This window comes from Camarhynchus parvulus, chromosome 17 (assembly GCF_901933205.1).
Source record: "Camarhynchus parvulus chromosome 17, STF_HiC, whole genome shotgun sequence".
Lineage (NCBI taxonomy): Eukaryota > Metazoa > Chordata > Aves > Passeriformes > Thraupidae > Camarhynchus > Camarhynchus parvulus.
In genome coordinates, this window is record NC_044587.1 from 11,306,660 (window position 1) to 11,331,199 (window position 24,540).

At 47.1% G+C, this 24,540-nt stretch overlaps 1 protein-coding gene across 1 annotated transcript; it reads left to right on the plus strand.

The window, feature by feature from the left end:
* Window positions 1-5,709: 5,709 nt before the first annotated feature.
* On the plus strand, window positions 5,710-23,639 carry UAP1L1 (UDP-N-acetylglucosamine pyrophosphorylase 1 like 1). Its single transcript, XM_030961521.1, has 9 exons — window positions 5,710-6,030; window positions 12,822-13,026; window positions 14,651-14,826; window positions 15,885-16,057; window positions 16,845-17,038; window positions 17,870-18,010; window positions 19,545-19,730; window positions 20,493-20,559; window positions 21,456-23,639. The coding sequence occupies exons 1-9, from the start codon at window positions 5,754-5,756 to the stop codon at window positions 21,540-21,542; spliced, it is 1,506 nt and encodes a 501-aa protein (XP_030817381.1). The 5' UTR covers window positions 5,710-5,753; the 3' UTR covers window positions 21,543-23,639.
* Window positions 23,640-24,540: the final 901 nt, after the last annotated feature.

Genomic DNA, 24,540 nt, shown 5'->3' on the forward strand with positions numbered 1-24,540 from the left:
TCCCACCAACCAGCAGTGCCATCTCTGTGAGGAGAGGCCAGAGCAGCTGCACCAAACCTCAGCAGAGCACTGGGGTAAAAAAATGCTGGTGTTGGAGACTGGGGCACCTTCTTACATGACACTGACCATCGAAGGGTGCTGATAGGTGATTGTAGCAGTTGATTGAGCCCTGTGCTGGCTTCAGCAGCAGGTGGGTGTTCATGTGTAAATCTTGATGCTGCAGAGGACACATGGTGACTTACAGCCACAAAGTTGTCTCCTGATGACCATGTCCAAACAGATGCTATGAACCTCTGTTGCCATGTCTTGCCAGGAGAGAGCAAGGTCTGGTGGGGAAGCAGCCACAGGTCTGTGGACTCAATGTGTGCATGCTGCTGCCTGGAACATGGAACAGCTGGCACTGCCACTGGCTCATGCAGTATTGCATCCAGAATGGGTTTGTTCCTGGCCAGTGCAGGTCACCACCTGGCACGGTTGGTTTCAGCTCGTTTAAAACTAGACCAGGAGCTGTGCCAACAACAGTCCAGCCGCCAAGTCCTGGTACTTCCTGTCACTGAACAATTAAGCACAACCGGTGTTAACTCTTCTTTCAGCCTCAAAGCTATCAGGGAATTACTTCCACTGGGGTACCAAAGTGCCAATCCAAAAATGCATCTGTCTCCAAGGAGACCTCTCAGCAGAGACTAAAAATAGTGAGGAGAGCATGGTGGGAGAGTTTTCCCTCTGGGAAGAGATATCTTGTTTGATCTTCCCAGCTCTGCAATGCCATTGTGTTTTCCATCTTTCTGCTTTGTTTGCCTTGGTGAGGGCCAGACACTTGCCATAAAGTGTCTTTTCTCTCTTCCAGACTATTTTTTCCCCCGGAAGGTCAGCAAGCAGGAAATTTGGTAGATACCTGGTGGCTCAGAAGCTGTCACAAGGGCTGGGAGAAGGAAAGCTAGTGAGCTGTTGAAATAAGCTCTCCAGAGGGTGGTGGGTTGTTTGCTCATCTCAGTCCACAGAGCAAGAACTGGTATTAGCAGGAAATGGCAGTCACTCCATCCTGTCTCACCATGCCACCTCTTCTGCAGTCTTAGCACAGAAAGTTTAAATAGAGGGAATCACCTGGGGCTTAAATGGAAGTCCAATAGATAGTCCAATAGCTATAAGGCTTCCAGTCACAATCCATCTAGCAATCACTCTGTCCTATCACAAACTCCACTCTCCTGCTGCCAGCAAGGTCAGGAGTGGCCAAGGGCAACAGCAGTCACAGTTGTGCCACAGCCAGAAATTCATTAGCCTGTCACCTTTTTCAGGGAATGACTGTAAAACCATATTTCTTTGGGGAACATATTGCTGATTGGTGGAAAAGTCAGTGTCCACAAAGTAGACAGAGGAGTCCTTCAACTTTATTCAAATAAAGGGAGAGAGTCCACTGGGCCATACCACTGTGGGATCTCTCTCAAAGTTTCACAGGATACAGCTTCATTTTCTCTTTAAACTCCTGGCCATATTTTGCTCTCTTCCTTTCCCTATTGGCTGAGTTACTAGGAAGGCACAGTCTTCTGGAACTGCCAACCACAGATTCCACACTTGAACATGTCTTGACATTTCCCCCCAAAGTTAAGAAGTTCAGGCTTTGTTCTGCAGATCCACCAGAAGTTCAGACTGTCTGGGTTCTGCAATAGACTTTGTGTGGATCCATTTCTCCCATTACTCTGAAATTCAGAAGCTCAGACTGTCTGGTCAAACTGTTTGGGCTCTGTAACAAATTTGTGCTGTTTGATGTTTGTAGATTAAGACCCATTTCAAAGATATTAACATCCATTTCTCTTAAAGACCCTCACCAATCAACTCATTTGTAAAGACATTAGCACGTCTTTCCTATCAGTGGGTACTTACATGTTTAAACCTGGAGCAAGGTCTGCCTCTCTCCTCGAGGGATACCTCACCCTGATTGTCAGTGAGCTGAAACTTTTTCTTGCTGAATTTCCTATTCTACCTAAGTGTTTGTGTTTCGTTTGGCCCAAGCATGCCTCCCTCCTGTTTACTGAGGTTGTTCTGCCTTGTGTAACTAATCCAACCCGTCACCACTTTTACTGCTTTGCAGAAGGAAACACCTACACACAGAGTGCCATGGGCTATAGAACCAGCTGAGGGGATGCTGTGCAGCCAGACTAATGTGTTCTGGTGGATGGCTGGATTGGGGAGTGGGAGCACATTTGCCAGCGGCAGCATGATTTGCTTTGGTTCTTCTAGAATCCTATGGGCATGAGATCCCACACTCTGAGGTGGGATTCCCTCAAGGTAAGGCAGCAAGTTCTGCAGGAAAAGGCAGGGCTTGATTTACAAGTTGGATCTGACAGAGCTTTTTCTGATGGATAAGGGTTGGTGATTATGTAGGCACCACGTGTGTGGAAGGACCTGCTCTCATTTGCACACTGGGCAGGCAGGGCATGTAACCACATCGGGGAGAGATGTCATGTAAAGGGGACCAGAGCAAGGAGGTTTCAAAACTCCAAGGCTCTTCTGAGCAGGAGCTGTGTCAAGTCACATAAAATAAGAAACAGAATGTGGAACAGAAGCTTTGACAACTCTCAGAGATTCTTCCTGACCTGATGGTCATATCCAGATGAAGTCTAGCTTCCCTGACTCCAATCACATGCAGGGAGGTGGCTGTGTCTGAGCTGCTGTCTCCTCATGTTCTCCTACCCAGCTGGGCTCTGACTGCAGGCAACATGACTACTGTGAGTAAGGGGCAATCACAGCCTATGGGTGAAGATTTTTCTATGCTCATGAGCATAAAGTTCAAAAAAAGTTTTTCATTAGCATTTTAGATTGATTTTTAGTGTCCTCCTGCTCTTTACTTCTCAGTTCATAGCTCTTGGTTCCTGCAGATTTGGGTATTCCTTAATCATTCCTTCATCTTCTATATTTTTTTAATTTGTCCTTGAATTTGTCCTGAACTACTTCAGTGATTCTGTGCATTTTTAACTCTTATCCTTCTCATTGGTCCTTTATTTAAAAAATGGGGAACTGGATTTGTGAGCAGGTGGCCCGAGTCTGCATCATGTCTGGGGTACAGCTGGGCCTATCCAGCTCCTGTTGCGTTGAGGAAACCCTGAGATCTTGCAATGTTTCCAAGTGTGAGTGTAAGACGGGACATTGGGACCTCCTGGCACAGGTTGCACCGGGACCCGGGGATCCCATCAGACACACCTCATGCCAGCCACAGGACCGTGGTGTTAGCAAAATTAATCCACAACTATCAGAGGTTTATGTCTAAAAAGGAGACAGAGGAGTCCTTTTACTTTATTTGAATAAAGGGAGAGGTCATGGGGCATTTCCCTGGGATCTCTCAAATTTTTGGAGGATGCAGCCTCCTTTTTATCCCAATTTCCCAGCCACATTTCCCTTCTCTCTTTCCCCATTGGCTAAGGTACTTGAGAGTACAGAATTCCCGATACACCTGATACTGAAGATTTCCCTCTAATGTATAATCTTCCCTTTTAATTTTTAATTCTTATGGAATTTAGGGATTTTTCTTCCCCATTGTTTCTCTCATCTTTCAATGTCTAATTTCATTTATCAGCAAACCTAAAGTTTATTTGTAAAAGCAAATATCTTTTTCCATTCATCAGTCAGTGGAATCCTTCCCATTGTTTCTTTTATCTCCCAGTGCTGATTTTATCTACCAGCAGACCCACAGCTTGTTTGGAAAGACAAATCCGCTATTCCTCTCAATGGCCACTGTAGTGCAGAAGTTTGGCCACAGGGCCAAATTTTCAAGAAGGGCAAGGAGTACCCCAGAAACTACAGGCCTGACAGTGTCACTTCAGTGCCTGGTAAAGTTATGGAGAAGATTATTCTGGGAGTTATTAAAAAACACCCGAAAGACAACACAGTCACTGGTCACAGCCAGCATGGCTTCATGGAATTGCTTACCAAACTGATTTCCTTTTACGGCAAGGCAGCCCACCTGGTTGATCAAGGAAAGCAAGTTGACATAATCTCTTCGGGTTTCAGTAAAGATTTTAATACAGTCTCTCCTAGTATCCTTCCAGATAAAATGTCCAGCATTCAGCTGGGTAAACACGTCATGTGATGGGTGAGCAACTGGCTCGTGGGTTAGGCACAAAGGGTGACAGTGACTGGGGTGACATTAGGCTGGCACCAGTCACGAGTGGGGTTCTGCAGGGCTCCATCATTGGCCCTGTGCTCTTCAGCATGTTTGTTAATGACTTGGACGCAGGACTGTAAGAGACACTGAGCGATTTTGCAGATGATACAAAAGTGGGAGGAGCTGTTGACTCCCTCGAAGGGAGGGAGGCTCTGCAGGGAGACTTGGACAATTTAGAGACTTGGCAATTACCAACCATATGAAGTTCAACAAGGGAAAGTGACAGATTCTGCACTTGGGATGGGGCAACCCTGTAGAGGATTTTGTGGACAGTTGGTTAGCTGAGAAAGGCCATGTCCACATGATACCAATGAATAAGCAAGAGATAGACAAGTATAAGAGTCAGCAGTCAGTGTCCATATAAAGCAAAGGACACTGTGCCCTTGGTGCAACATTAGGATGTGGGAGAGAGGCTTTAGCCAGAATATGAAGAAAAGTTTCAATAGAATAGCCATAAGAATGCAGAAGTAGGCGTAGTTGACTGATAAGTAACTAACCAATTGTGAGCTCGCCTTTGCAATATGCATTAGCTTCATTAACACCAATATAAATATGTATGCCTATCAATAAAGTTTGAGTCTTGCTGATCGTTCGTATCGAATGCCACATTTCTCTCGCCGATGTTTTCTCCACACAACCCTGGATATACAAACAGACTGGGGAATGAGATGCTGGAGAACAGCGTCACAGTAGGGAACCTGGTGGTCCTGGTTGACAGAAAGTTGAATGTGAGTCAGCAGTGCCCTGGAGCCAGGAGGGACATTTGTGTCCGGGAGGCATCAGGCCCAGCATCATTTGCTGCTCAAGGGAGGGGATTGTCCCACTCTGCTCTGGGCTGGGGTGGCCTCACCTTGAGCCCTGAGGGCAGTTTTGGGCACCACAAAATAAGAAAGACATTAGGCCATTAGAGAGTTTCCAAAGGAGGGCAACGAAGACGGTGAAGGGCCTTGAGGGGAAGCTGTATGAGATGTGGCTGAGACTTGGTCTGTTCAGCCTGGAGAAAAGAGACTGACGGTCACACTGACAGTCTACAACCTCCTCCTGAGGGGAAGAGAAGGGACAGACATTGATTGCTTCTCTGTAGTGACCAGGGACAGGATCTGAGGGAATGGCCTGAAGTTGTGTCAGGGGAGGTTCAGTTTGGATATTGGAAAAAGGTTCTTTCCCAGGCGGTGTCTGTGCACCAGAACAGGCTCCCCAGGGAACTGATCACAACACTAAACTGACAGAGCTCAAGGAGTGTCTGGACAACACTCCCAGGCACATGGTGTGACCTTGGAGATGGTGCTGGGCAGGACCAGGAGTTGGACTCGATTATCCCTGAGAGTCCCTTCCAACTCAAGACTATTCTGTGATTCCATGGGGGAAGCGCTGCGCTGGACGCAGTTCCTGCGGGTCCGGGAGCGGGGCGAGCCAACAAGCATCTGCAGCACCCTCAGAGCGAGAAGGCCCCGCAACCCCGGGGCCGCGTGACCCGCGAGCGGCGGGGAGGGGTTCCGGGGGGCGGGACGGCACCTCTGGCCCCGCCCCGGCCCGGTGCTGCCCCGCCCGGTCCCGCCGCGTCCCGCGCCGCTCAGCCCGGGCTCTCCACACTATGGACCCTCCCGAGGAGGTGCGGGCGCAGCTGGAGCGGTGCGGACAGGGCCATCTGCTGCGGTTCTGGGCGGAGCTGGACACGGCGCAGCGCGGAGCGCTGCTGGCGGCACTGCCGCCGGGGCTGGGCGAGCACTGCCGGCAAGCGGCGGCGGCCGGGGCCCGCCAGCGCGGCCAGCACGAGCGCCTGGACGGCCGGATGGAGCCGCTCCCCCCCGAGCTGCTGGGCAGCGCCCGCCGCAGCGGCCCCGCCGCGCTGCAGCGCTGGGAGGCGGAAGGTGAGAGGGGCGCGAGGCCGCCCGTCCCTTCCGTTCTGGGGCTGCCGGGGTCCGGCGCGGGGGTTCGGGACCAGCCGCGTTCCGCCGAGCCCCAGCGGTGCGGGACAGGGGCTGCCCCCGGCGGGGCCCCGGGGCAGGAGCCGCCCCTTGCGGTGGCACCGCGGGGCGCTGAGCAGTCCATCGCCGGCACCGCGGCTGGGAGCCGCAGGGAGGGGCGGGTCGGGCAAGGAGGAAGAGAGCAGGGTCATGGCTACACCCCGGCCCTTAGCCCCGGCAGCCGGTGTCCTCGGCCCGGTGAACTTTGCTTGAGACACCGAGTTTTCACTCTGCGTTATGAAATGCAGCGACCGAGGCCCCGCGGCCGTTCCGGGCCGGATCAGAAGATCTCTACAACTCTGTGACAAGCAGTGATAGCTAGCTGGGGCTCAGTCTCTCCTCCCACAGAACAAGCGACGGGATAAAAGGAAAGAGCCTCAAGTTGTGTCGAAGGAGATTCAGGTTGAATATTGAGGAAAATTTCTTCACTGAAAGGGTGATCGGGCATTGGCACAGGCTGCACAGGGCAGTTGTGGAGTCACCATCCCTGGAAGTGTTCAAAAAGCAAGTGGACATGACACAATACCGTTTAGAGGACATGGGGTTGTTTTACAGTATCTGTCATGAAAAAATGTAATACTAGAGGATTTAAAGGGGCTCCAAGAGAGCTTGAGAGGAACTTTGGACAAGGACTTGGAGTGACAGAGCAGGGGGGAATGGCTTCACACTGACAGAGGGCAGGGTTAGATTAGATATTAGGAAGAAATTGTTCCCTGTGAGTGGTGAGGCCTTGGCACAGGTTGCCCAGAGAAGCTGTGGCTGCCTCTGGATCCCTGAAAGTGTTCAGGCCATGTTGGATGGGGCTTGGAGCAACCTGGGGTAGTGGAAGGTGTTCCTGCCTGTGGCAGGGGGTGGAACGAGATGGTCTTTAAGGTCCCCTGCAACCCAAACCATTCTATGGCTATGAGTTCCTGCGGAGGGTGGGAGCCTGGGGGCGTTTCATTGCTGCTGAGCTGGGTAGCTGCCTTTAGGATGAGCTCCCAGCCCACCAAAAAGTGCAAAGGCCGGTCTCAGGTGCTGATCCCCATCCTTGCTGTGTCATGTGCAGCAGGAGGCTGATAGGATCTGGGAGAAGCCCAGGAAAGTCCATAATCTATGATTTTTGGAGCCTAGTAGGTGCAGGTGTGTGAAAGCTAGGGGTAATGGGGTAGATGGTGGCTGGATGTGCCCTTCCCACAGCATGTAAGTCTTACATGGATGTCCTGTGCTTTTTTCTAAGTGCACACTCTTATTTATTTATAAGGGCTCATATGTGTCTTGGATCTTTATAACAACACCATTAAAAATAATTTTAATAATAAAAAGAAAGCCAGGAAGACCCACCTGGGTTATAGAGATACTTGCCTGATTTTTGACAAGTGGTTGCACAGCCTTGGCCCAACGTTGCCAGTAAAGAGGTGAGGATGTGTGGGCAGGGGAGTCAAATTTTCCAAGCAGAAACAGAAACAGAAGCATCAGGGTCACAGGGCAGAGAAGCTTTTCTGCCATGTCAGACTCCACTCATGGGGCTGAATGGTGATGAAGGGAACATAAGCTGGTACAGTGAATCATAGAATCCCAGAATGGTTTAGGTTGGAAGGCACCTTAAAGACCATCTCATTCCACTCCCTGCCATGGACAGGGTCACCTTCCACTGTCCCAGGTTGCTCCATGCCCTGTCCAGCCTGGCCTTAGAAACTTCCTGGGATCCTGGGTCAGCCACAGCTTCTCTGGATAACCCATGCCAGGGCCTGCCCACCCCCACAGGGAACAATTTCTTCCCCATATCCCATCTACCCCTGCCCTCTGGCAGTGGGAAGCCATTCCCTGTGTCCTGTCTCTCCATCCCTTGTCCCTAGTCCCTCTCCTGCTCTCCTGGAGCTCCTTTAGGTCCTGGAAGGGGATCTGAGCTCTCCCAGGATCTTCCTCGTCTCCAGGTAAATGCCCCCAGCTCCATGGCCTCCTCTGGACTTGCTCCAGCAACTCTATGTCATTCTCATGCTGACAACCTCAGAGCTGAAGGCAGCACTGCAGGTGTGGTCTCACCTGAGCAGGGCAGAGAATTCCCCCTTGCCACTTGCTGCCCCTTGTGGTATCAGCCCAGGGCACAGGGACTTTCTGGATGTTAGTGCGCTTGGTCAGGGCATGTTGAGCTTCTCATCCACCCACACCCCCAAGTCCATCTTGGCATGGCTATTTGAGGGTGTCATAGTGAGGAGGAAGGAACCCTTTGAGCCCTAGAGGCAGATGGGGCTGGGTCAGGGCTCCATAGTTAAACTAACAGCTTTATCAAACTGGGTCACTTGTCCCCCAGCCAGCTAGGCAAGTGAGGAGCTGGTGTGTCTGCCTTGTGTCATTGGCTGCAGCATGGAAAGGAAAGGAAGGCCAGGCTACCTGTGTGGGCTGGCCTTGCTGGTTGCCAGTACTGCCTGCAGCAGCCCAGGTCTAATATGTTTGGGATCCTGCTGGTGTGCCCAGATCATCTGGCCCTAGAGTCTGATGGCTCCAGGCCACCTCAGCCCTGCAGGCAGTCCGAATTTTTACCAGAAGGCCTACACACAAATGTTCTGTTTCATTTGGTTTGTTTTCATGATTTGGTTTAAGGCTGAAGAGGGATTTTATTCCCTGGAACAGGGCAATCAGGACAAAAGACTTTGTTCCACTGAACCTGGGCATTGCTGTGCGTCCCTGCAGATGTGGCAGCATTCCTGCATGGCATTTCCCAGTGGAACCAGCACCATGGGCACAGGCTTTGCAGGACCTTGGGTCTCTGAGGGGATGCAGCTCTGAAAGGCCTTTGTTCGTCGTATGTTGAACAGGCTGGGAGCAGATGAGCCATCCCAACCTGCTGTCCAGTGTCTCTGAGACTGCATGGCTGGTACAGCCTGTGGCTGTGGGGTCATCATCACACTGAGCTGATATGCTCTGTGCTCTGTCTGTGGGTGTCTGAGCTCCCTACAGCTGCCACCTGCATTGCATCCTCCAAAGACTGAGCAGCTGAAATGATATCTCCTCCTTCCCCCTCCCCCTTTTTCTATGATAAAAAATTATGGATAAGAACCAGACAACTGAAAACTTTCTTTGGGAACACCTGAGATATTTTTAATAGTTTAAAAACTAATACTGTTGTTTTGTGTCTCAGACGAAAAAACTGCCTGGTCAGATTTGCTTTCAGATCTTAAACGCCGACATTTAACAATCACATTTTCTGAGCAGCCCTAGGAATGATGGTATAAATCAAACATAGACATAACACTTTTCCATTCAGTCAGTGTTTTATTAATGAAATCTAAGTCATGGCCATGGGCTGAGGTGTACCCCATCTCATCAGAGAGTTTGATGAGCCATTCTGGTTATCTGACTGCTTTGCAGAATTGAAAAGTTTGGAGTCTTTTTCTCTTATTGGCTGCTGTTGTAATGGGACTGATGTGCCTGTTCAGTAAGAAAATTCAGTCTGTTCTTGCAAGACCAATCTGTTCCCCCTACAAAATCTATTTTTGTTTTTTTACTTTTTCTGCAGAGTAGGACTAACTGCAGCATTGGTGGGTATCTCAGCATTTTCTCTTTAGCTGAGCTCTGTGTGTTTCATATGCTGCAGAAAACAAGGTGGATTTTTTTTAAAGGGGATAGATCTTTCCACTGCAGCCAGATGAGTCAGTTCTTAGGAACTTTAGTTGTGAATGTTGGTAATTTTACAGTTGGGAAGTCAGAGCAGAGCTACTTACCCAGATTTTTGGTGTTATTTGTTTTTGGGGTGACCTGAGATCAGAACTTGGAAAAACTGTCTGAGTTGTAGGGTTGTATCATAAATACTGAGAATGCCAGAAATTATGGGATGCACTCTCCTGTCTGGGTTGTTCATGTGCACCCTGGTGAGCCCTCCTGGAATATGGCCCTGTCAGTCTGCGGGATTGTAAAAAAAGTGACATCATTGATGTTATCAGTGATATTGCTTTGGGCTTGAGTTTATCCCGCTGAGGTTGAGGTTTCAGTCCCTGCAGTGAGAGGCCCCTCCAGGAGATGGGTGTGAGATGGCAACTCCTCCTTGGGCAGATCCTATCCGCTTGTCATTGCATGGAAAACTTCAGAGAACTTGCTATCTCCTGTGGGGTATCTTCATTTCAGTGCGGCGACGCCAGCTGTGGCACCTGTGAGCTGTGGCTGAGAATTGTAGCTCCTTGATACTGTGGAGCAGAGTGGAGACCTCCTTGACTTTCCCAATAGTGTTGACTTCAGAGCATCATTCACGTAAATGGTGCTCTTGGTCACAATCTGTTGCTCTGCAGAAACATCTAATTTGGGATCTGTGGGATGTGGTCTGCTGCATCAGAATGTGAGTGTGTGTGTTGGTGTGAGGCTACTAGTACAGGGGAGAGATGCAGCAGGGCAAGTGCCCGACTTGTTCCACTGGTGGGTGAGTTTCAATTGCATTCCAAAGCAGCATCCCTCATGCTGCAGCGACTGAGAGCAGCAAATGCTGAGCTCAGACCTCAAGCAGCTTTGGTTTAAATTGCTGTGAAATACATTACCTCAAGTTTCAGTTCTAGATTATTTTAAAGAAAAGGAATTCTTAAAAATGTTTTAATTGCCCATTTCACAGAATCACAGAATGATTTGGGTTGGAAGGGATGTTAAGGACAAGATTATCTTGTCCTAACTCTCCTGCCATGGGTGTGGATGCCGCCCACTATATGAGATTGCTCAGGGCTTTGTCCAACCAAGCGTTGAGTATTTCCAGGGATAAGGCAGAACAGTCTGGAAGTGTCCCACAGGGCAACTTTTTTAGGATTTTTTTTCCCCTCCATAAATTCTTTCTGTGCAGAATCCCAGTAGGGAAACAGCCACCACCCGAGCCAGGGCATGAGAAGGTTTGCAGCCATGCTCTGGTGCCTCTCCATTCAGCTCTTTCCCTTCTCCTGCAGTGATGCCCTGCACTGGCAAACAGCTGAGCATGCAGGAAAACCACGTGATGGGACTGGGGCAAGTACTTGTTGTAAGTAATAGCTGAGACCCTCTGCTCTGTACTTTGAGTGTCACGGGCAGCTCAATGGAAGCACAGAGGAGTCATTTATTGCTTGTGGCTTCTTGTGAAGTGCTGGATGTCTTATTTGCATCACCATGCAGCTCACCCAGATGCTACCATGTCTTTTACATTACCAATTTAAACCTATTCAAGCTTCCTCTGCTGTCCAAGGACCTCCTGAAACTTAGAAATCCCAAGATTTCCACACACAGATTTCTTCTTAGGGAGCTCTCCTAATCCCACTTGGAGGATTGAAGATCTCCGGAGGTGGCTTCCAGCTCTCGCTCCTGTGGCCCTGTGACCCCAGAGGTTACTCTACAGCAGAACTTTGGCTGTGGAACTGGCCCCCTGTGTGCCAGGACACCATCAGTCTTTTTTGGAAGGGATGTGTTTAGGGAGAAAGTCTTGTGTTACTGCTGTGGTAAGACTGAAACTTGTAAGCATGGGAAGGGGAATGGTGTTACTGCAATGTCATGGACAACTTAAGTCTTTGCTGAGAAAATTACTGGAAGCTGCAGTTTTGAACAGAATTAAAATCCAGCCAGGTTGTTAAAACAGCATGTTGCCTTCAAGAAGCACCATTTTTGCTCTATTGTGCATTTAAACAGACAATTATTTAAAGTTTAGCATAAACTTTAGCATAAACCCAATCCTGTTCTTTTCTAATTTAATTTCTTTGGTCCCCATGTCTTTCAGTCCAAATCAGGAATATTTTAGCCTCAGCTGTGGTTAATGTGAGGCGTTTCCTGAAGGTTGGGGTGCTCCACAGGCTGTCCTTGGCTGCAGGAGCAGTGTCGGTTCAGTGCTGTAAGATGGCAGGAGGCCCTGATAGCTACCTGCAGCAGAACTGTGGCTTCTGACATGGCAAGCCTAATGTTCCTTGCATTCCCAGAGAAACTCAAAGTGTTCCCTAATGAAAATTGTTTCTCACAGTTGTCAGTCGTTATTGTGATGTTGACTTTGGAGAAGGCAGGGACCAGAGTTGGAGAGTGATCTGAGTGTTTAATATGTGCTCTGGTTCTTTACCAGGTTCTGGACTTCCCTGATTTGTCAGGAGTACTGACACTGGTTTCAGTTAGATTGTGGAAGTTGTCGCTCCTGCAGGCTTGGCTGTATTACCAACCCTGACTGCAGCTGTGTTCAGCTTCTATTGAAGCTGGAGCACAGGTACAGATAATTGATTAAGGCAGATTCCAGAAATCTTCCTGCTTTACTCAAGATGATGAGACTCTGCTTCTTTGGGATATAGGAATGATGAGGGACCTCTGGAGGTCTCTAGTCCAACCCCCATTTGGAACAAAACTGTAAACAGCCTCAGGGCAGGTCAGACAGCTTTACTGAAGTAAGCCTTGAAAACCTTAGGGGACATTCCTTCCTCTCTGGATGTCTTTTCTAGTGCTGCACTACCTCCCTAGTGAAGATTTTGTATCCTAATTTGCATCTCCTAAGCTGCAGCTCATGGCTATTGTCTGTTTTTGTACCAGTTGCTGCTTTAGGTAAAGAAACTGCTGCATCCAGGAGTTGAAAGGAATTTTCACCTGTGTGCGCAGTGGCATATTTCTCTCTGAGCTGCCAACACTGAACTGGCAGCTTCTGGCTGTTGCCTGAGCTCTGCAGAAATGCTCAGGAGAAGAATGTAGGCTGTTGATTGCTTTGGAGGTTCTTATATTCCCTTGGGCTTCTTTTTCTACAGGTTTACATCAGATTTCACAGAACAAGGTGGCAGTGCTACTTCTGGCTGGAGGACAAGGAACCCGCCTGGGAGTCAGCTATCCCAAGGGCATGTACAACGTGGGGTTGCCCAGTGGCAAGAACTTGTATCAGATCCAAGCAGAAAGAATCCGCAAAGTGGAGCAGCTTGCTGGCAAGAGACACCACTGCAAGTGTGTCATTCCCTGGTAGGTGACCTAAAGCCAGATCTGCTGTGCAGGGCTCTTTGCATTCCAGTCTTGCCCATGTTGTCTTCAAGAAGCACTGAGCTGGGTGCTGTACAGAGACAGGTTGAGAGGAGCCTTTTGTTGGCAGGATTTGTGATGGCAGAGGCTGGAGGAGGATGCAGAGGGATGGGAGGTGGCCGGTCCATGTCTGCAGACCTGAGGGATTGAGTACTGCCTTTGTATCACTGACCACAACACTAACTGCTGTACCTTGCTGGCTTTGCAAGCAGCTACTGGCAACACTGTAAACAGCACTTTTCAGTGATTGTTGCAGATGCTGTACAAGAAATTTAATCCATTTCTGCTTTCTCAGGTTCCTGCATGGAGGACAACCTAGAGCTTGCCTTCCAAGCCCTTCTTCCTGCCCTTGTCCATAATTACGCAAAAAACCTCTTGCTTTGTGTTCAGGCCACCTCCTGCTGTCACTGTTTACAGTTGCCCATTCTGCTGGCTGCTCCTGGTGTTCAAAAGAGATGAGCTCTGGGCAGAGTGCAAAATGTGAATTCCCTACAGGGTGTGGTGGGTGAGAGGAAGGCACTGCAGATGTGTCTGGAAATGTTTTCTGCTAAATGCTGTCTGTTAGACCATGAGGACTATGTAGAAATACCCTTTTGGAATCAGTGTCTGATCTGAGGCAGGGTTTTGGCAGTGAAAGAGTAGGTGTCTGAGGGCTTCAGGGTGCCACATTGTTTTACAAATTGGAGGCCAAATTTGATTCATACATTGTTTCCTCATGGAAAGTGAGTCCATATTGTGCTTCTTCCTGAAGCCTTGTATACAGGACCTGAATTGCAAATGCATCATCCCTGGTGCTGCTGGAAGCCAGGATGGATTATTTGCAAGATGCCACATCTGTTTCCAGTTCCCCTCCTGGGGGTGAGGAGACAGTTGAAGCATTTTGCTGCTCCAGTAAACCTGGACCCAGGCTATGGTGTGCTACAGAGATGTAAATTGGGGATGGGGAATTGAGGTCCAGGCTCTTCTATGTTGTTTTCTCATGCTCACAGAGGACCCTGTATTCCTGTGCTGATAGTTGTTGAAGAGTTTGACAGGTAGATGATGAAGGTGGTTTTTAGACAGTAGTGGAGGAAGAGACAGAAGCAATGTGGAGCTGAAAGGAAAGGAGGAAATAGAAATACTTACAACAAAAACAAACCATGCAGCCAACATATGGAAATACTGCTGTTTGCACTGAAGACGTGCTGGCAGAATGAATTGGCCAGGGTTTCTATAGACATTTAACATCAGTTTGAATCTAGAGTGAATGAGGGTGTTTTCTGCCCTTTGTCTTGTTTTCCAGCTCATCCAGGTATCCAGATGTTGTTCACATTTAGGGCAAGGCTCTTCTGTCCTGGCTGGAGCTAGGCCAGGGTAGGATCATGCCCTGATATGGTCATAGGACCCCATGCAGCTTTACTGCAGGATCAGTTCTGGAGGAGAGCTCTCGTGTGCAGTTGCTCACCACAGGATGCTGCCGTGTCTCTCATTTCACACTCCTGGGATTCCTCTCTTTTTTCTTCAGTTTGTGGTTTTGCCTTTTGCTTGTGTTGTTCTTTCTCATTGCCAAGTCCCCATTCCTGCCTAGGTACATCATGACAAGTGAGTTCACACTGGGGCCAACAGAAGAGTTTTTTGTACAACACAACTACTTCAACTTGGACAGATGCAATGTTGTCATGTTTGAACAGAGGATGCTGCCTGCTGTCACCTTTGATGGGAAGGCTATCTTGGAGGAGAAGGGGAAAATTTCCATGGCTCCAGGTACCTGCTGTTTGCTCTTCCATACTGCAGTACTGTTGTGTATATGTTGGTAGCTGCTATGGGCCATCAGCCTGCCCGGGCACACAGAGTAGGCTGTGGGGGTCAGGGCTAATGCTTCCAGTTAATGTGGAAAGGTTCTCTAATGTTTCAGGCTGGTAATCAGGAGCATACATCTGTTTAGTTCTGGCTGGACATTTGACCACAGCACATGTGGTTTTTATCCAAGTCTGGGAGTATTGGCAGGATTAGAAGTGCTGTGGCTGCGGGGTAGGAGAAAGGTGCATTAGCAGAGCTCTCTATGAGGTCTCTGGAGTGCTGCCTCCTGTGGTGAAGGTCAGGAGCTCAAGGCTGATAGCTGGAAATGGGCAAAAAAACAACAAGAAGATGAACTCTTTTCAAAATGACAGCAGTGTCTCACCTTGTAATGTTCTTTTAACCTAGACATGGTAAGAGACTTGGTGAGGGCAGCCCAGCTGGGACTGTGTTGCAGCTGCAGAGTGGTTCTCCCGAGCTGACAGGGGCATCCCAGGAGGAACTGTAAATGGGTGATCTGTGATAAACATGCAGGCGTCTTTTGTACAGCTGCAGTTCAAGCCTTTGAAAAGGCATTGAGAAGTTGGGGGGAGGAAGATAAACAGAGAATAAGATTTATTTTAGTCTTTCTCCAAGAAAGAGAATAAATATGCTTTTGCCCCGTACTGGAGGACAAGTGTAAAAGACTTCTCCCACCCTCTGCACAGATTTGCCCTTTAGTAGTCTCCCTCTGAGGATCTTAGTAACCTTCATAAAGTCTCATAATGCTGCTCAGTGAGGCTGGTCCCCGTGGTCCCACTCTTCAAGTGAGAGAACTGGGGTGAAAAGAAGAATATGCTCCCCTGAACTGTGTGGCAGAACTGGAAATAAAACCTGTTACCATTGACTCTTGGCTAGAAAGCATTCCACACTCTTCCATTCAAGAAAGTTTGTTCAGTACTTTCTGCTTTTGCTCTGTTAGCTGGGAAAAAACCACCCCAAAGTCACAAATGAGCCAAGACTTTCTCTTTTCTCTTGCATTGTAGATGGCAATGGTGGCTTATACCGTGCTTTGATGGATAATAAGATCTTGGATGATATGAAGCAGCGTGGAATCCAGTATGTCCATGTATATTGTGTGGACAACATCCTCGTGAAAATGGCAGATCCAGTCTTCATAGGTTTCTGTATTTCCAAAGGGGCAGACTGCGGTGCAAAGGTGAAGCAGTGCTAGCACTCGGCTGGTTTCCCACAGGGATTTTGGGTCTGATGACACTTGGAAGCTGCTGGTTGCAGGGAGCTTACCCTTTGCCCATCAGCAGCTCACTCTGAGCAGGTTTAGAGTTCCTTGCTGCCTGCACTGCATTTCACATTCCTACCCGTGGGTGTCCTCTGTTCTTCCCAGAGTACTGTGGAAAATAAACCTCAGGTAGAGCAGGAAGTATATCTGCACAGGAAACTGCACACTGGAATTGCTTTGCACCTATGCCCAGTCCTTGCTACAAAGGCACTTGGGCTGTCTAGAAGCCATATTGGACTGGGTTGTGTTTTATAAATGCGCCTTTAAGTCTAATGGAGGCATTTCTTACGCTCTGCTGTGGAAGATGGGGAAATCCTTAACAGCCTGGATTTTGTTAACCTAAAGCAGCACGTGTCTGAAGAGAAATTTATGTTATCTGAGTCATTAGCTCTGTTCAGGCAAATGGGAAGTTGAAGGCTAATTGCTGCAAACAGCTTGCTTTTAATGCCAGGTCCTGGTCCTTGATAAGAAAAGTGCCCCCACTATGCAGATTGCTTTTAACTGTCTTCTGAGAAACTGTCAAATGAAGTGGTTGAGTACTGGTGTTTATGTTGAATTGTTGGGCAAAATGTGCCTCCAGACTGCTCTGTGCCCCTTACACAGGCCTGAGGTGCTGGAGGATCAGCAGGCAACAGTCCCAACAGGGAGTTGGAATAGTCCTGGGATTTTTTCCTCTTTGTCATAAATCTGTGTCCTGTGGCTGCAGGTAGTGGAGAAGGCCTACCCCACAGAGCCTGTTGGGGTGGTGTGCTGTGTGGATGGCGTGTACCAGGTGGTGGAGTACAGCGAGATCAGCCCGGAGACTGCACAGCAGCAGCGCCCTGAGGGAGGACTGGTGTTCAGTGCTGGCAACATCTGTAACCACTTCTTCACTGTTGAGTTCCTGGAAATAGTGGCCCAGTAAGTCCCAGCAGACCTTCTAGATAGCTGTGCAGCCCAGAAATACCTCCAAGACTGGGTGTTCCTGTTTCGCACTCTGGAATTTTAGTTATGGTTATTCCCTATGTTGCCTTTCACCTCCTGTCTCTTCCAAACAGTTCCAAACACCTGAATCCCTTTTCTGACAGCCCCAGCATACTCTCCAGGCCCTACCCAAGGAAGAGGTTCCCAGGTTCACTGTAACTAAATCAATTGAGATATACCAGTGCACAGTCTTCCTGGGCCTTCAAGGGTGAGCAGCTGTGCAGGCTGCAGTGTGGTCAGTGATGCAGCCTCATACCATGGATTTCTACAGGGAATGTCAGCCATGCCAACGCTTGGGACAACAGAGTTTGTGGGAGAGGGTGAAGTTGCGGGTGGACTCTGCATCTTGGTGTGGGGAATGGGGATGTGATGCTGGGCATTCAGTGAGCAGCTGTACAACCTTCCTGAAGAGCTTGAACCACCTTTGGGTCAGGGATCTGCCCTGCTCCGTTTTCAGCCCAATCAGGTAACAATTTGGGTTGCCTCTTTATTTTGTAACCTCTGGGTGCAATTTCAGCTTGATGTATACTTCTCCCTATCCTCTTACTGTCATGTCCCAGTGGTACAGAGAGAGCCCATGGCCAGGCTGCTCTGCTTAGGGAAGTGTTTCCTGGATATGACCTGGATCACTTGGGAGGGAGTAACACCCACAAACCATTGAGAGTTGACCCAGAGCAGTAATGAGCCATTTGCTTCCCTCAAGTGTATTGCTTTTTTTCTAAGTGGGCTTGAACTAAATAAAATGGTTGCTTTCTTCTCCTTTTGCAGGAAATGGGAGTCACAGCTGAAGCACCATGTAGCCATAAAGAAGGTGCCCTACATTGACAAGGAGGGAAATCTGGTAAAACCACTAAAACCGAACGGGATAAAGCTGGAGAAGTTTGTGTTTGATGTGTTCCAGTTCTCTAAGTTAGTGACAGACATAATTTTACTTTTCTCCTCCCCTTCTCAGTGTTTGTTTGAATGACTGTAGGTTGAAACAAGCCATCCCAGGGAGCACGTGGTTCGTGGGTGGCTTGTTAGGAAGGTTGTTGGATCTACACCCAGCTCCAATCCAACAGTAACACTGCGGGCTCTAAGGGGAGCTCACAAGGCACTCAGTGCTTGCATCAACCCTGCTCCCAGACTGGTCATCCTCCTGAGGATGTGTTGGCTACCCTGGCCTCTGCCAGCCTGGGAAAAACAAAAGGAAATTGAGTGCAAAGCCAATGAAGCACATATTGGAGTATTCAGACTTGCAAAAATTGGGTCTTTCAGCATCGTGGCTTCCATGACAACTGCAGCTCTGGTTACATTTTTTGGTGCTGTTAAGCCAGGGCTCAGCTTGTACCCTTTGTGCTTGGAAAACTGTTTACTTAAGCACCATGGGGCCAAGTGGAACTGTCAGTGTTCACTTTCCAAATTCTGCAACATAGCTGGGAGTGCTGTGACATACATAGTAAGGGATACTTGTGTCTAGGGAATATAGGATTTTAGCAATTAAGCATAAGTGTTGTTATAAAATCTATTTTTCCAAGGTCTCAAATTCAGCAGTGAAGATTCTGTTTTAGGCTTTAAAAATGCCAAAGAGGGACCTCAGGCAAACTGAATTATCTTTGTTTGGGGATACTATTTCTCTTTTTAAATGATTTCCTTTAGAATAGAGAGCTCAAGGTTTGAACCAGTCTCTGTTTCCTGACATGTGTTAAATAAAGTAGTATCAAACTAAAGACAAAACCAAAACCCAGGGTGATGGAAGCGTTGCTGAGTTCTGAGCCGTGACAGAACTCATTTGCAAGCAGTGGTTCCTTGTGGTTTTTTAACAGCTCAAAACCACCTTGGCAGCTATGCTTCACACATGAAGTACAGAAATGCACATATGTTGTGGTGGTGCTTTTTAATTTGCACTCCTATTTCTGGTAAACAGCTGTACTTCACAATCACCTGTGAGGCCTCCCTTGTTGCTTGTTTGTCCCTAGGAGCTGGTGTCCTTAGTTGGTCCTTACCTACAGATAGCGGGTATTTCTCGGGGCATGGTGGAGTGCTCTGCAGTGAGTGCACTGCTCACGCTCTGCCCAAGCTCTGGACAGTGCTGTACTCTCTGTCCTGCTCTGTTCTGAGCTGTCTTGTCCAAGAACCTCCCACTGCCTAAAAAAGTTCCTGTGGCATCTCTGCTGAACTGTTGCTTTTTCTCTCCCCTGAGCACAGCTCTGGTAGGTTGGGAGGCTGCTGTTAAGTTCCCAAAGACAGAAGGCTTCTTGTTTTTTTCCATTATACAGCCCTGGTACTCCTTGGGTCTTCAGAATGGTAGTGGGCTTCCCTTGGCTTGACTGCCTCAGGCTGCATACAGTGCTTCTCCCAAAAATATATATGAGCCTTTCCCCATGAATGTTGTTGTTGCATTAGCGGGGCTGATGACTAGCTCTGGTTTTCATGATCATTGTTTTCTTCTCTTTGCTGGTAGGAATTTTGTGGCATTTGAAGTTCTGAGAGAAGAGGAATTCTCACCACTAAAAAATGCAGACACAGCTGACAAAAATACTCCTACCACTGCTCGGCAAGCCCTCCTGGCCCAGCATTACCGCTGGGCTCTCAAGGCTGGAGCCAGATTTGTGGATGAAAATGGTTGCAGGATACCGGAAAAACCCAGGTATAAATCTGTGACCTTCTCTGCCTCTTCTCTCATGGAAGTGCTCAGCCATGCCAGCTGGCCAATGGCACATGCTGGGCTCTCCAAAATTGGGCATTAGTGTAGTCACAGGGTGGCTTAGTGTGATTTTTGTTCAGCAGGTCCTCTCTGGATATGCAGGTTGATATCTACACTTCCTGCTCCTCTTATGACTGTGGGTGCTCCAGATAGTTACCGCTTGGGGCTCTGGGCATTCTCTCTGGCAGATCCCTGCTCTTGGGGTAATGAGTTGGCCCTTCCTATAGCACCTTGTTAGACAATGGCAGTCTTTTCCATCACTCTGGATTTAGCAATGCAAGGAGTTTTAATTTGTAGGCCCTGACAGCTTTTTTGACTGTGTCCCCAACAGGATTCTCAGGTGGTCTTAAGGATTGGTTGTTAGAGTGATTACCAGTTCAGATACCTTCCTGCATCAGGTGTAATGGAAAGCTGCTTTTACTCTGTGGGGCCATTACTTCATCAACTCATAGTTCAATAGACCCACAAGTTGTTCATTTTACTTGAAAAGCATCTCTATAAAAGGGGTGTTTTGGTTTTTCTGAGTAACATTTGGGATCTGTTAATTCCTTTTTATTTTCACACCTTGTTTCCACATAATGTGTGGTGCATGTGACTTTAACAAATGTCTTATCCTTCTGGATATCCTATTCTGGATAAACTTTTGAAAAAGAAGCACTGTTTTTTAACCATGGCAGGAAGTTAATCCTGTGTTCTCTTCTTTAGTCTCTCAGGAACTGAAGATCCTCCGGCTGTGTGTGAGATTTCTCCATTAGTGTCTTACTTTGGAGAGGTGAGAATAGCTATCTGTGAAGGCATTTTTAAGAGTGCGCAGGTATGCATCTGACTTCCTTCCAAACAGGTGGTTTCTTTAGCCTGGGCTTGATGAGAAATGGTAAGATCAAGGAAACAGGGACTTGGGCTCTGTGTTATCATTATGTGGTTCCATTATGATTTACTCTTCAGCAGTTTGTTCACTCTCAGTTTTAGCCATCTGTAAAATGAGATTTGCAACAAGACTGCAGTCTCATTAAGGTTCGCGAGCACTTTGAGATCTTAATAAGAAGTGCAGAATATTCAAATTTGGAAAACCATAGGTTCTATGCTTATTTGTGCTCATATCCCACAGTAAGTGAATCCTGACTGAGAAATATGATACGTATGTTGGCTTTAGGGAAGCCATTTCTCAAGTTTGTCCCTCTGAAAATAATTGATCCTGAGAAACCTGCTTCCATTTAATAACGAGAATAGGAGCTTCCCTATTGGATGGACAGGGTGAGAAATAGTAGATTGCAGAAGAATGTGTGGGCACTGTTTGCTAGGTTTCCAATGTGTTAACTTGCAAGCCAGCTACCTGCAGTAGGTGTATTCCTCAACACATGCAGGTGACAAACTCATTGCAATCAATAGGCTGTCAGAACAAAACGAAAACAAGGCAATTAGACTTTTCTTTGCCAGGATTATTCTAATGTCAGTTAAGGACACACCCTCCCATGTTGTTCTCCCAAGAAGTTTGTTTCTGACATCAGGTTTTATGGTTCCTCAGCACCTCTGCTTCTTGAACCCAAGAAACACTTTCTGTCACTGGGGAAACTGTAGCTCTTGCCTTGTCCCTGACTTTTGTCTGTCACTTGAGGACTTAAAATAGTGCATTTACAGCATAACAATACTGTTCTCACACCTTCTCAGGGTCTGGAGGTGTACATGAAGAACAAAGAATTCCCTTCTCCCTTTGTACTCGACGAAAACAAAGTGGAAATGCTGGAAAATTCTTGAAGTGGGAAGCCTTTCCTTCTCAAATCAGATCCATGTTTGTCAGATCCATTATAAGAACTGACAGTACTAAAATGCACTATGAAGTGCATTATAAAAAACTGCTTTTGTGGATTAACACTTTCTGGGTGCTAAACAGATCCTACATTTCTTATTTACTGTTGCATATGAATACGGAAAAGAGCCAGTCAAGGTCTGATAAATCAGCTTTGCTTTCAAGAAGATTCAGTTTCTTCAGTGCCTTGTTAGTTGTCTTGGTTGTGTTGGGGTCGTTGTTTTTTTTTGGTTTGGATTTGTTTCTAAATCATGTGCACAGTTGGAGTCAGACTGAGGTCCCATCCTGAAAAATATGGAAGGACTTTGGATACTGAGGTTTTCTCTCCAGTGGTCAGTTTTTTCCTAATCATGTGCTGATTAGAAGATCCAATTCAGCAATTGCATCCTCTAAGCAGACATACAGAGTCTGCTGTATGGAGGGATGTTGCTGTGCCTAAGCATTGCTTGAGGCTTGGAGTCCAAAGTAGAACAGACTAGTTTTGTATCTGGCCTCACTGGTGCCATGCTTAGACTGATTGCTCCTTACAGTTGTAGTGACTTTTTTAATTAAAAAAAAGGAATATTTTCACTACCCTCTGCCCTTCCTGACTATAACAGTTTTCCTTTCCATTTCCTGTTTAATATATACCATATCCCTCAGACAAGGTTCTCTTGGGGTACCTGAAAGTAGTAAAAAAAAAACAAATCCCAGTGGTAGAATTGAATGCCTAACCAAAACAAAACAAAACAAAAAGACTCTCAGCATCAACAGGGTACACAGTAAAACACCAGCCTCCGCTTCTACAGTTTTCTCCAGGTGATTTTCCAGCACTCTTTCACTTAGGAAGTAATTCCATAGATGCCTTTGTTTTAGATGTGTTACTAACCACAATGTAAAGTGTCAGCTAATGAAGGACACTAATTGTCAGAACATATGTAGCATGTGGACTCAGCCCTGGCCAAGGAGTCTCAGACTAGCTCTGACCCTTGACCCACCAGTGATTCTTCATGTTCAGTTTTTGGACACTGCCCTAGAACGCTCATGCCCATCTGATGCAGAACCTGTGCTGAGCATACCTGAGTCAGTATGTTTCAGCCTTGGTGAGGATGTGTCAGCTGCACTCTCTGGCGGCTGGCCTTGGCATCAGAAGTGTTCCATACTCTTCCCCTAAATGTGGTGTTAGGGAAGGTAGCGAGAAAGACAATTCATCTGAAATGTTATTTCATGCATCAGCTTCTAACGAGGAATTGCTTATGCTATTTCATTAAGCATAATTAAGTTCCATGGCTTTCTGCAATTTCTGATGTGAAGCTCTATTCAGAATAATAGAGAAGGGAATGGGGAAGTATAAAAATGACTTGGAGAGTAAATACAGTTTGTAAGTATGCTCAAGTTTTCCAAAGAAAGCATCTAAATGTCATTATCAGTTTTTGGTTGTAAAGTGTTTCTGCATGAACTTGAGTAATGATCCTTTCACACATGCAGACCAGATAATGACTGGTTCTGATCACCTCTGTTGACATGTGCAGCCAGTAATTCACATTTTTAGTATAAATGAAGCATTTGTCCTTGTCACCCAATTCTGTAGTCTTTTTGCAGTGTTTCTATGACACATTCCATTCCTGTCAGTCAAATTTTATATCTGAGAACAAATTGTGTTGTATATTTGTAATGTGCAGAAGTTCGAGCACATGCTTCTTTTATACTGTGCCGTGCTATAAAGAAATACTTCTTTTGCTTTTTCTAAAGTTCTTTCTCTTTTGAAGCTTCAGTTTCCATGCACACAGAACAGAGCTGCTGACATGGTTTTCAAGAAGTTAATTTAGAATCCTAAATGTCTTGTCTCTTGGGTTTTTTATTTTCTATGACTGTTCACATTTTAAACTGGAACATAGAAACAATTTCGAGAGAACTTTAACAAAAAAAAATCTGTCCTTATGTAACAGTCTTTGTACACATTATAAAATGAAAAAAAGTACCTGAAACAAAGGGAACACCTCTATTACTTCAGAAACTTCTGGACATCTAAGCATTTTTAACAATAAAGATGTTACTGTGATTTATATGTGTTTGTCTGTGTTTCTTGTATGTGAGAAAAGACACACTTCTTGTCTCTGTCCCTCTAAATGTTGTCATTACAGCTGCAGGATGGTGTCACTGCTGGTGCATCTGGAGACTCCAGTGCCCACTCTTCAGATTACAGGGGCATATGGAACTGAGCAGAGGGTGATTCCTGAAGGGAGTTGACATGTGGCTTAAGGGTTGGTGTCATCGGCATAATTTTGGATTCTTTGATCATGGGGAAACTTTTACAGCATCTGCTCTGCTGGAACCAGATGGGGTACATCTCTCAGTTAAGGGCAAAAGGTTTTTAGCTCATGAACTGGCAGACCTCATTGAGAGGGCTTTAAACTAGGTTTGAAGGGGGAAGGGGAAGCAGCTGAGCTATCTGTAAGCAGACCCAAGGGTTGCAAGGCTAAGTTAGGGATGAAGTCAGTAGCCCAGTTGAGGTGCATGTATACCAATGCATGCAGCTTGGGCAACAAACAAGAAGAACTGGAGGCCATGATGCAGCTGCAGAGCTGTGATGTGGTTGCTATCACGGAAACATGGTGGGATGACTCACATAGCTGGAGTACTGCACTGGATGGATACAAACTCTTCAGAAGAGACAGGAAAGGAAGAAGAGGTGGAGGGGTGGCCCTTTATATTAAGCAGACTTTCAATGCTGTAGAAATTGGAACTAAGGAAGATGGAGTTGAATGTCTATGGGTAAGAATTAAGGGGAAGGCCAACAAGGCTGACACCCTACTGGGAGTCTGTTATCGTCCACCCAACCAGGAAGAAGAGGTAGATGACTTATTCTATAAGCAGCTAGATAATGTTTCAAGATCATCAGCGCTTGTTCTTGTGGGTGACTTCAACCTACCAGACATCTGCTGGGAACTTAATACAGCAGTAAAG

Excerpts from the sequence above, each read along its gene's own strand:
- UAP1L1 (XM_030961521.1), top strand. The coding sequence starts at position 5,754 with ATGGACCCTCCCGAGGAGGTGCGGGCGCAGCTGGAGCGGTGCGGACAG. Across the intron at positions 13,027-14,650 it reads TGCAAGTGTGTCATTCCCTG|GTACATCATGACAAGTGAGT; the intron begins GTAGGTGACCTA and ends ATTCCTGCCTAG. Across the intron at positions 20,560-21,455 it reads TAGTGTCTTACTTTGGAGAG|GGTCTGGAGGTGTACATGAA; the intron begins GTGAGAATAGCT and ends ACACCTTCTCAG.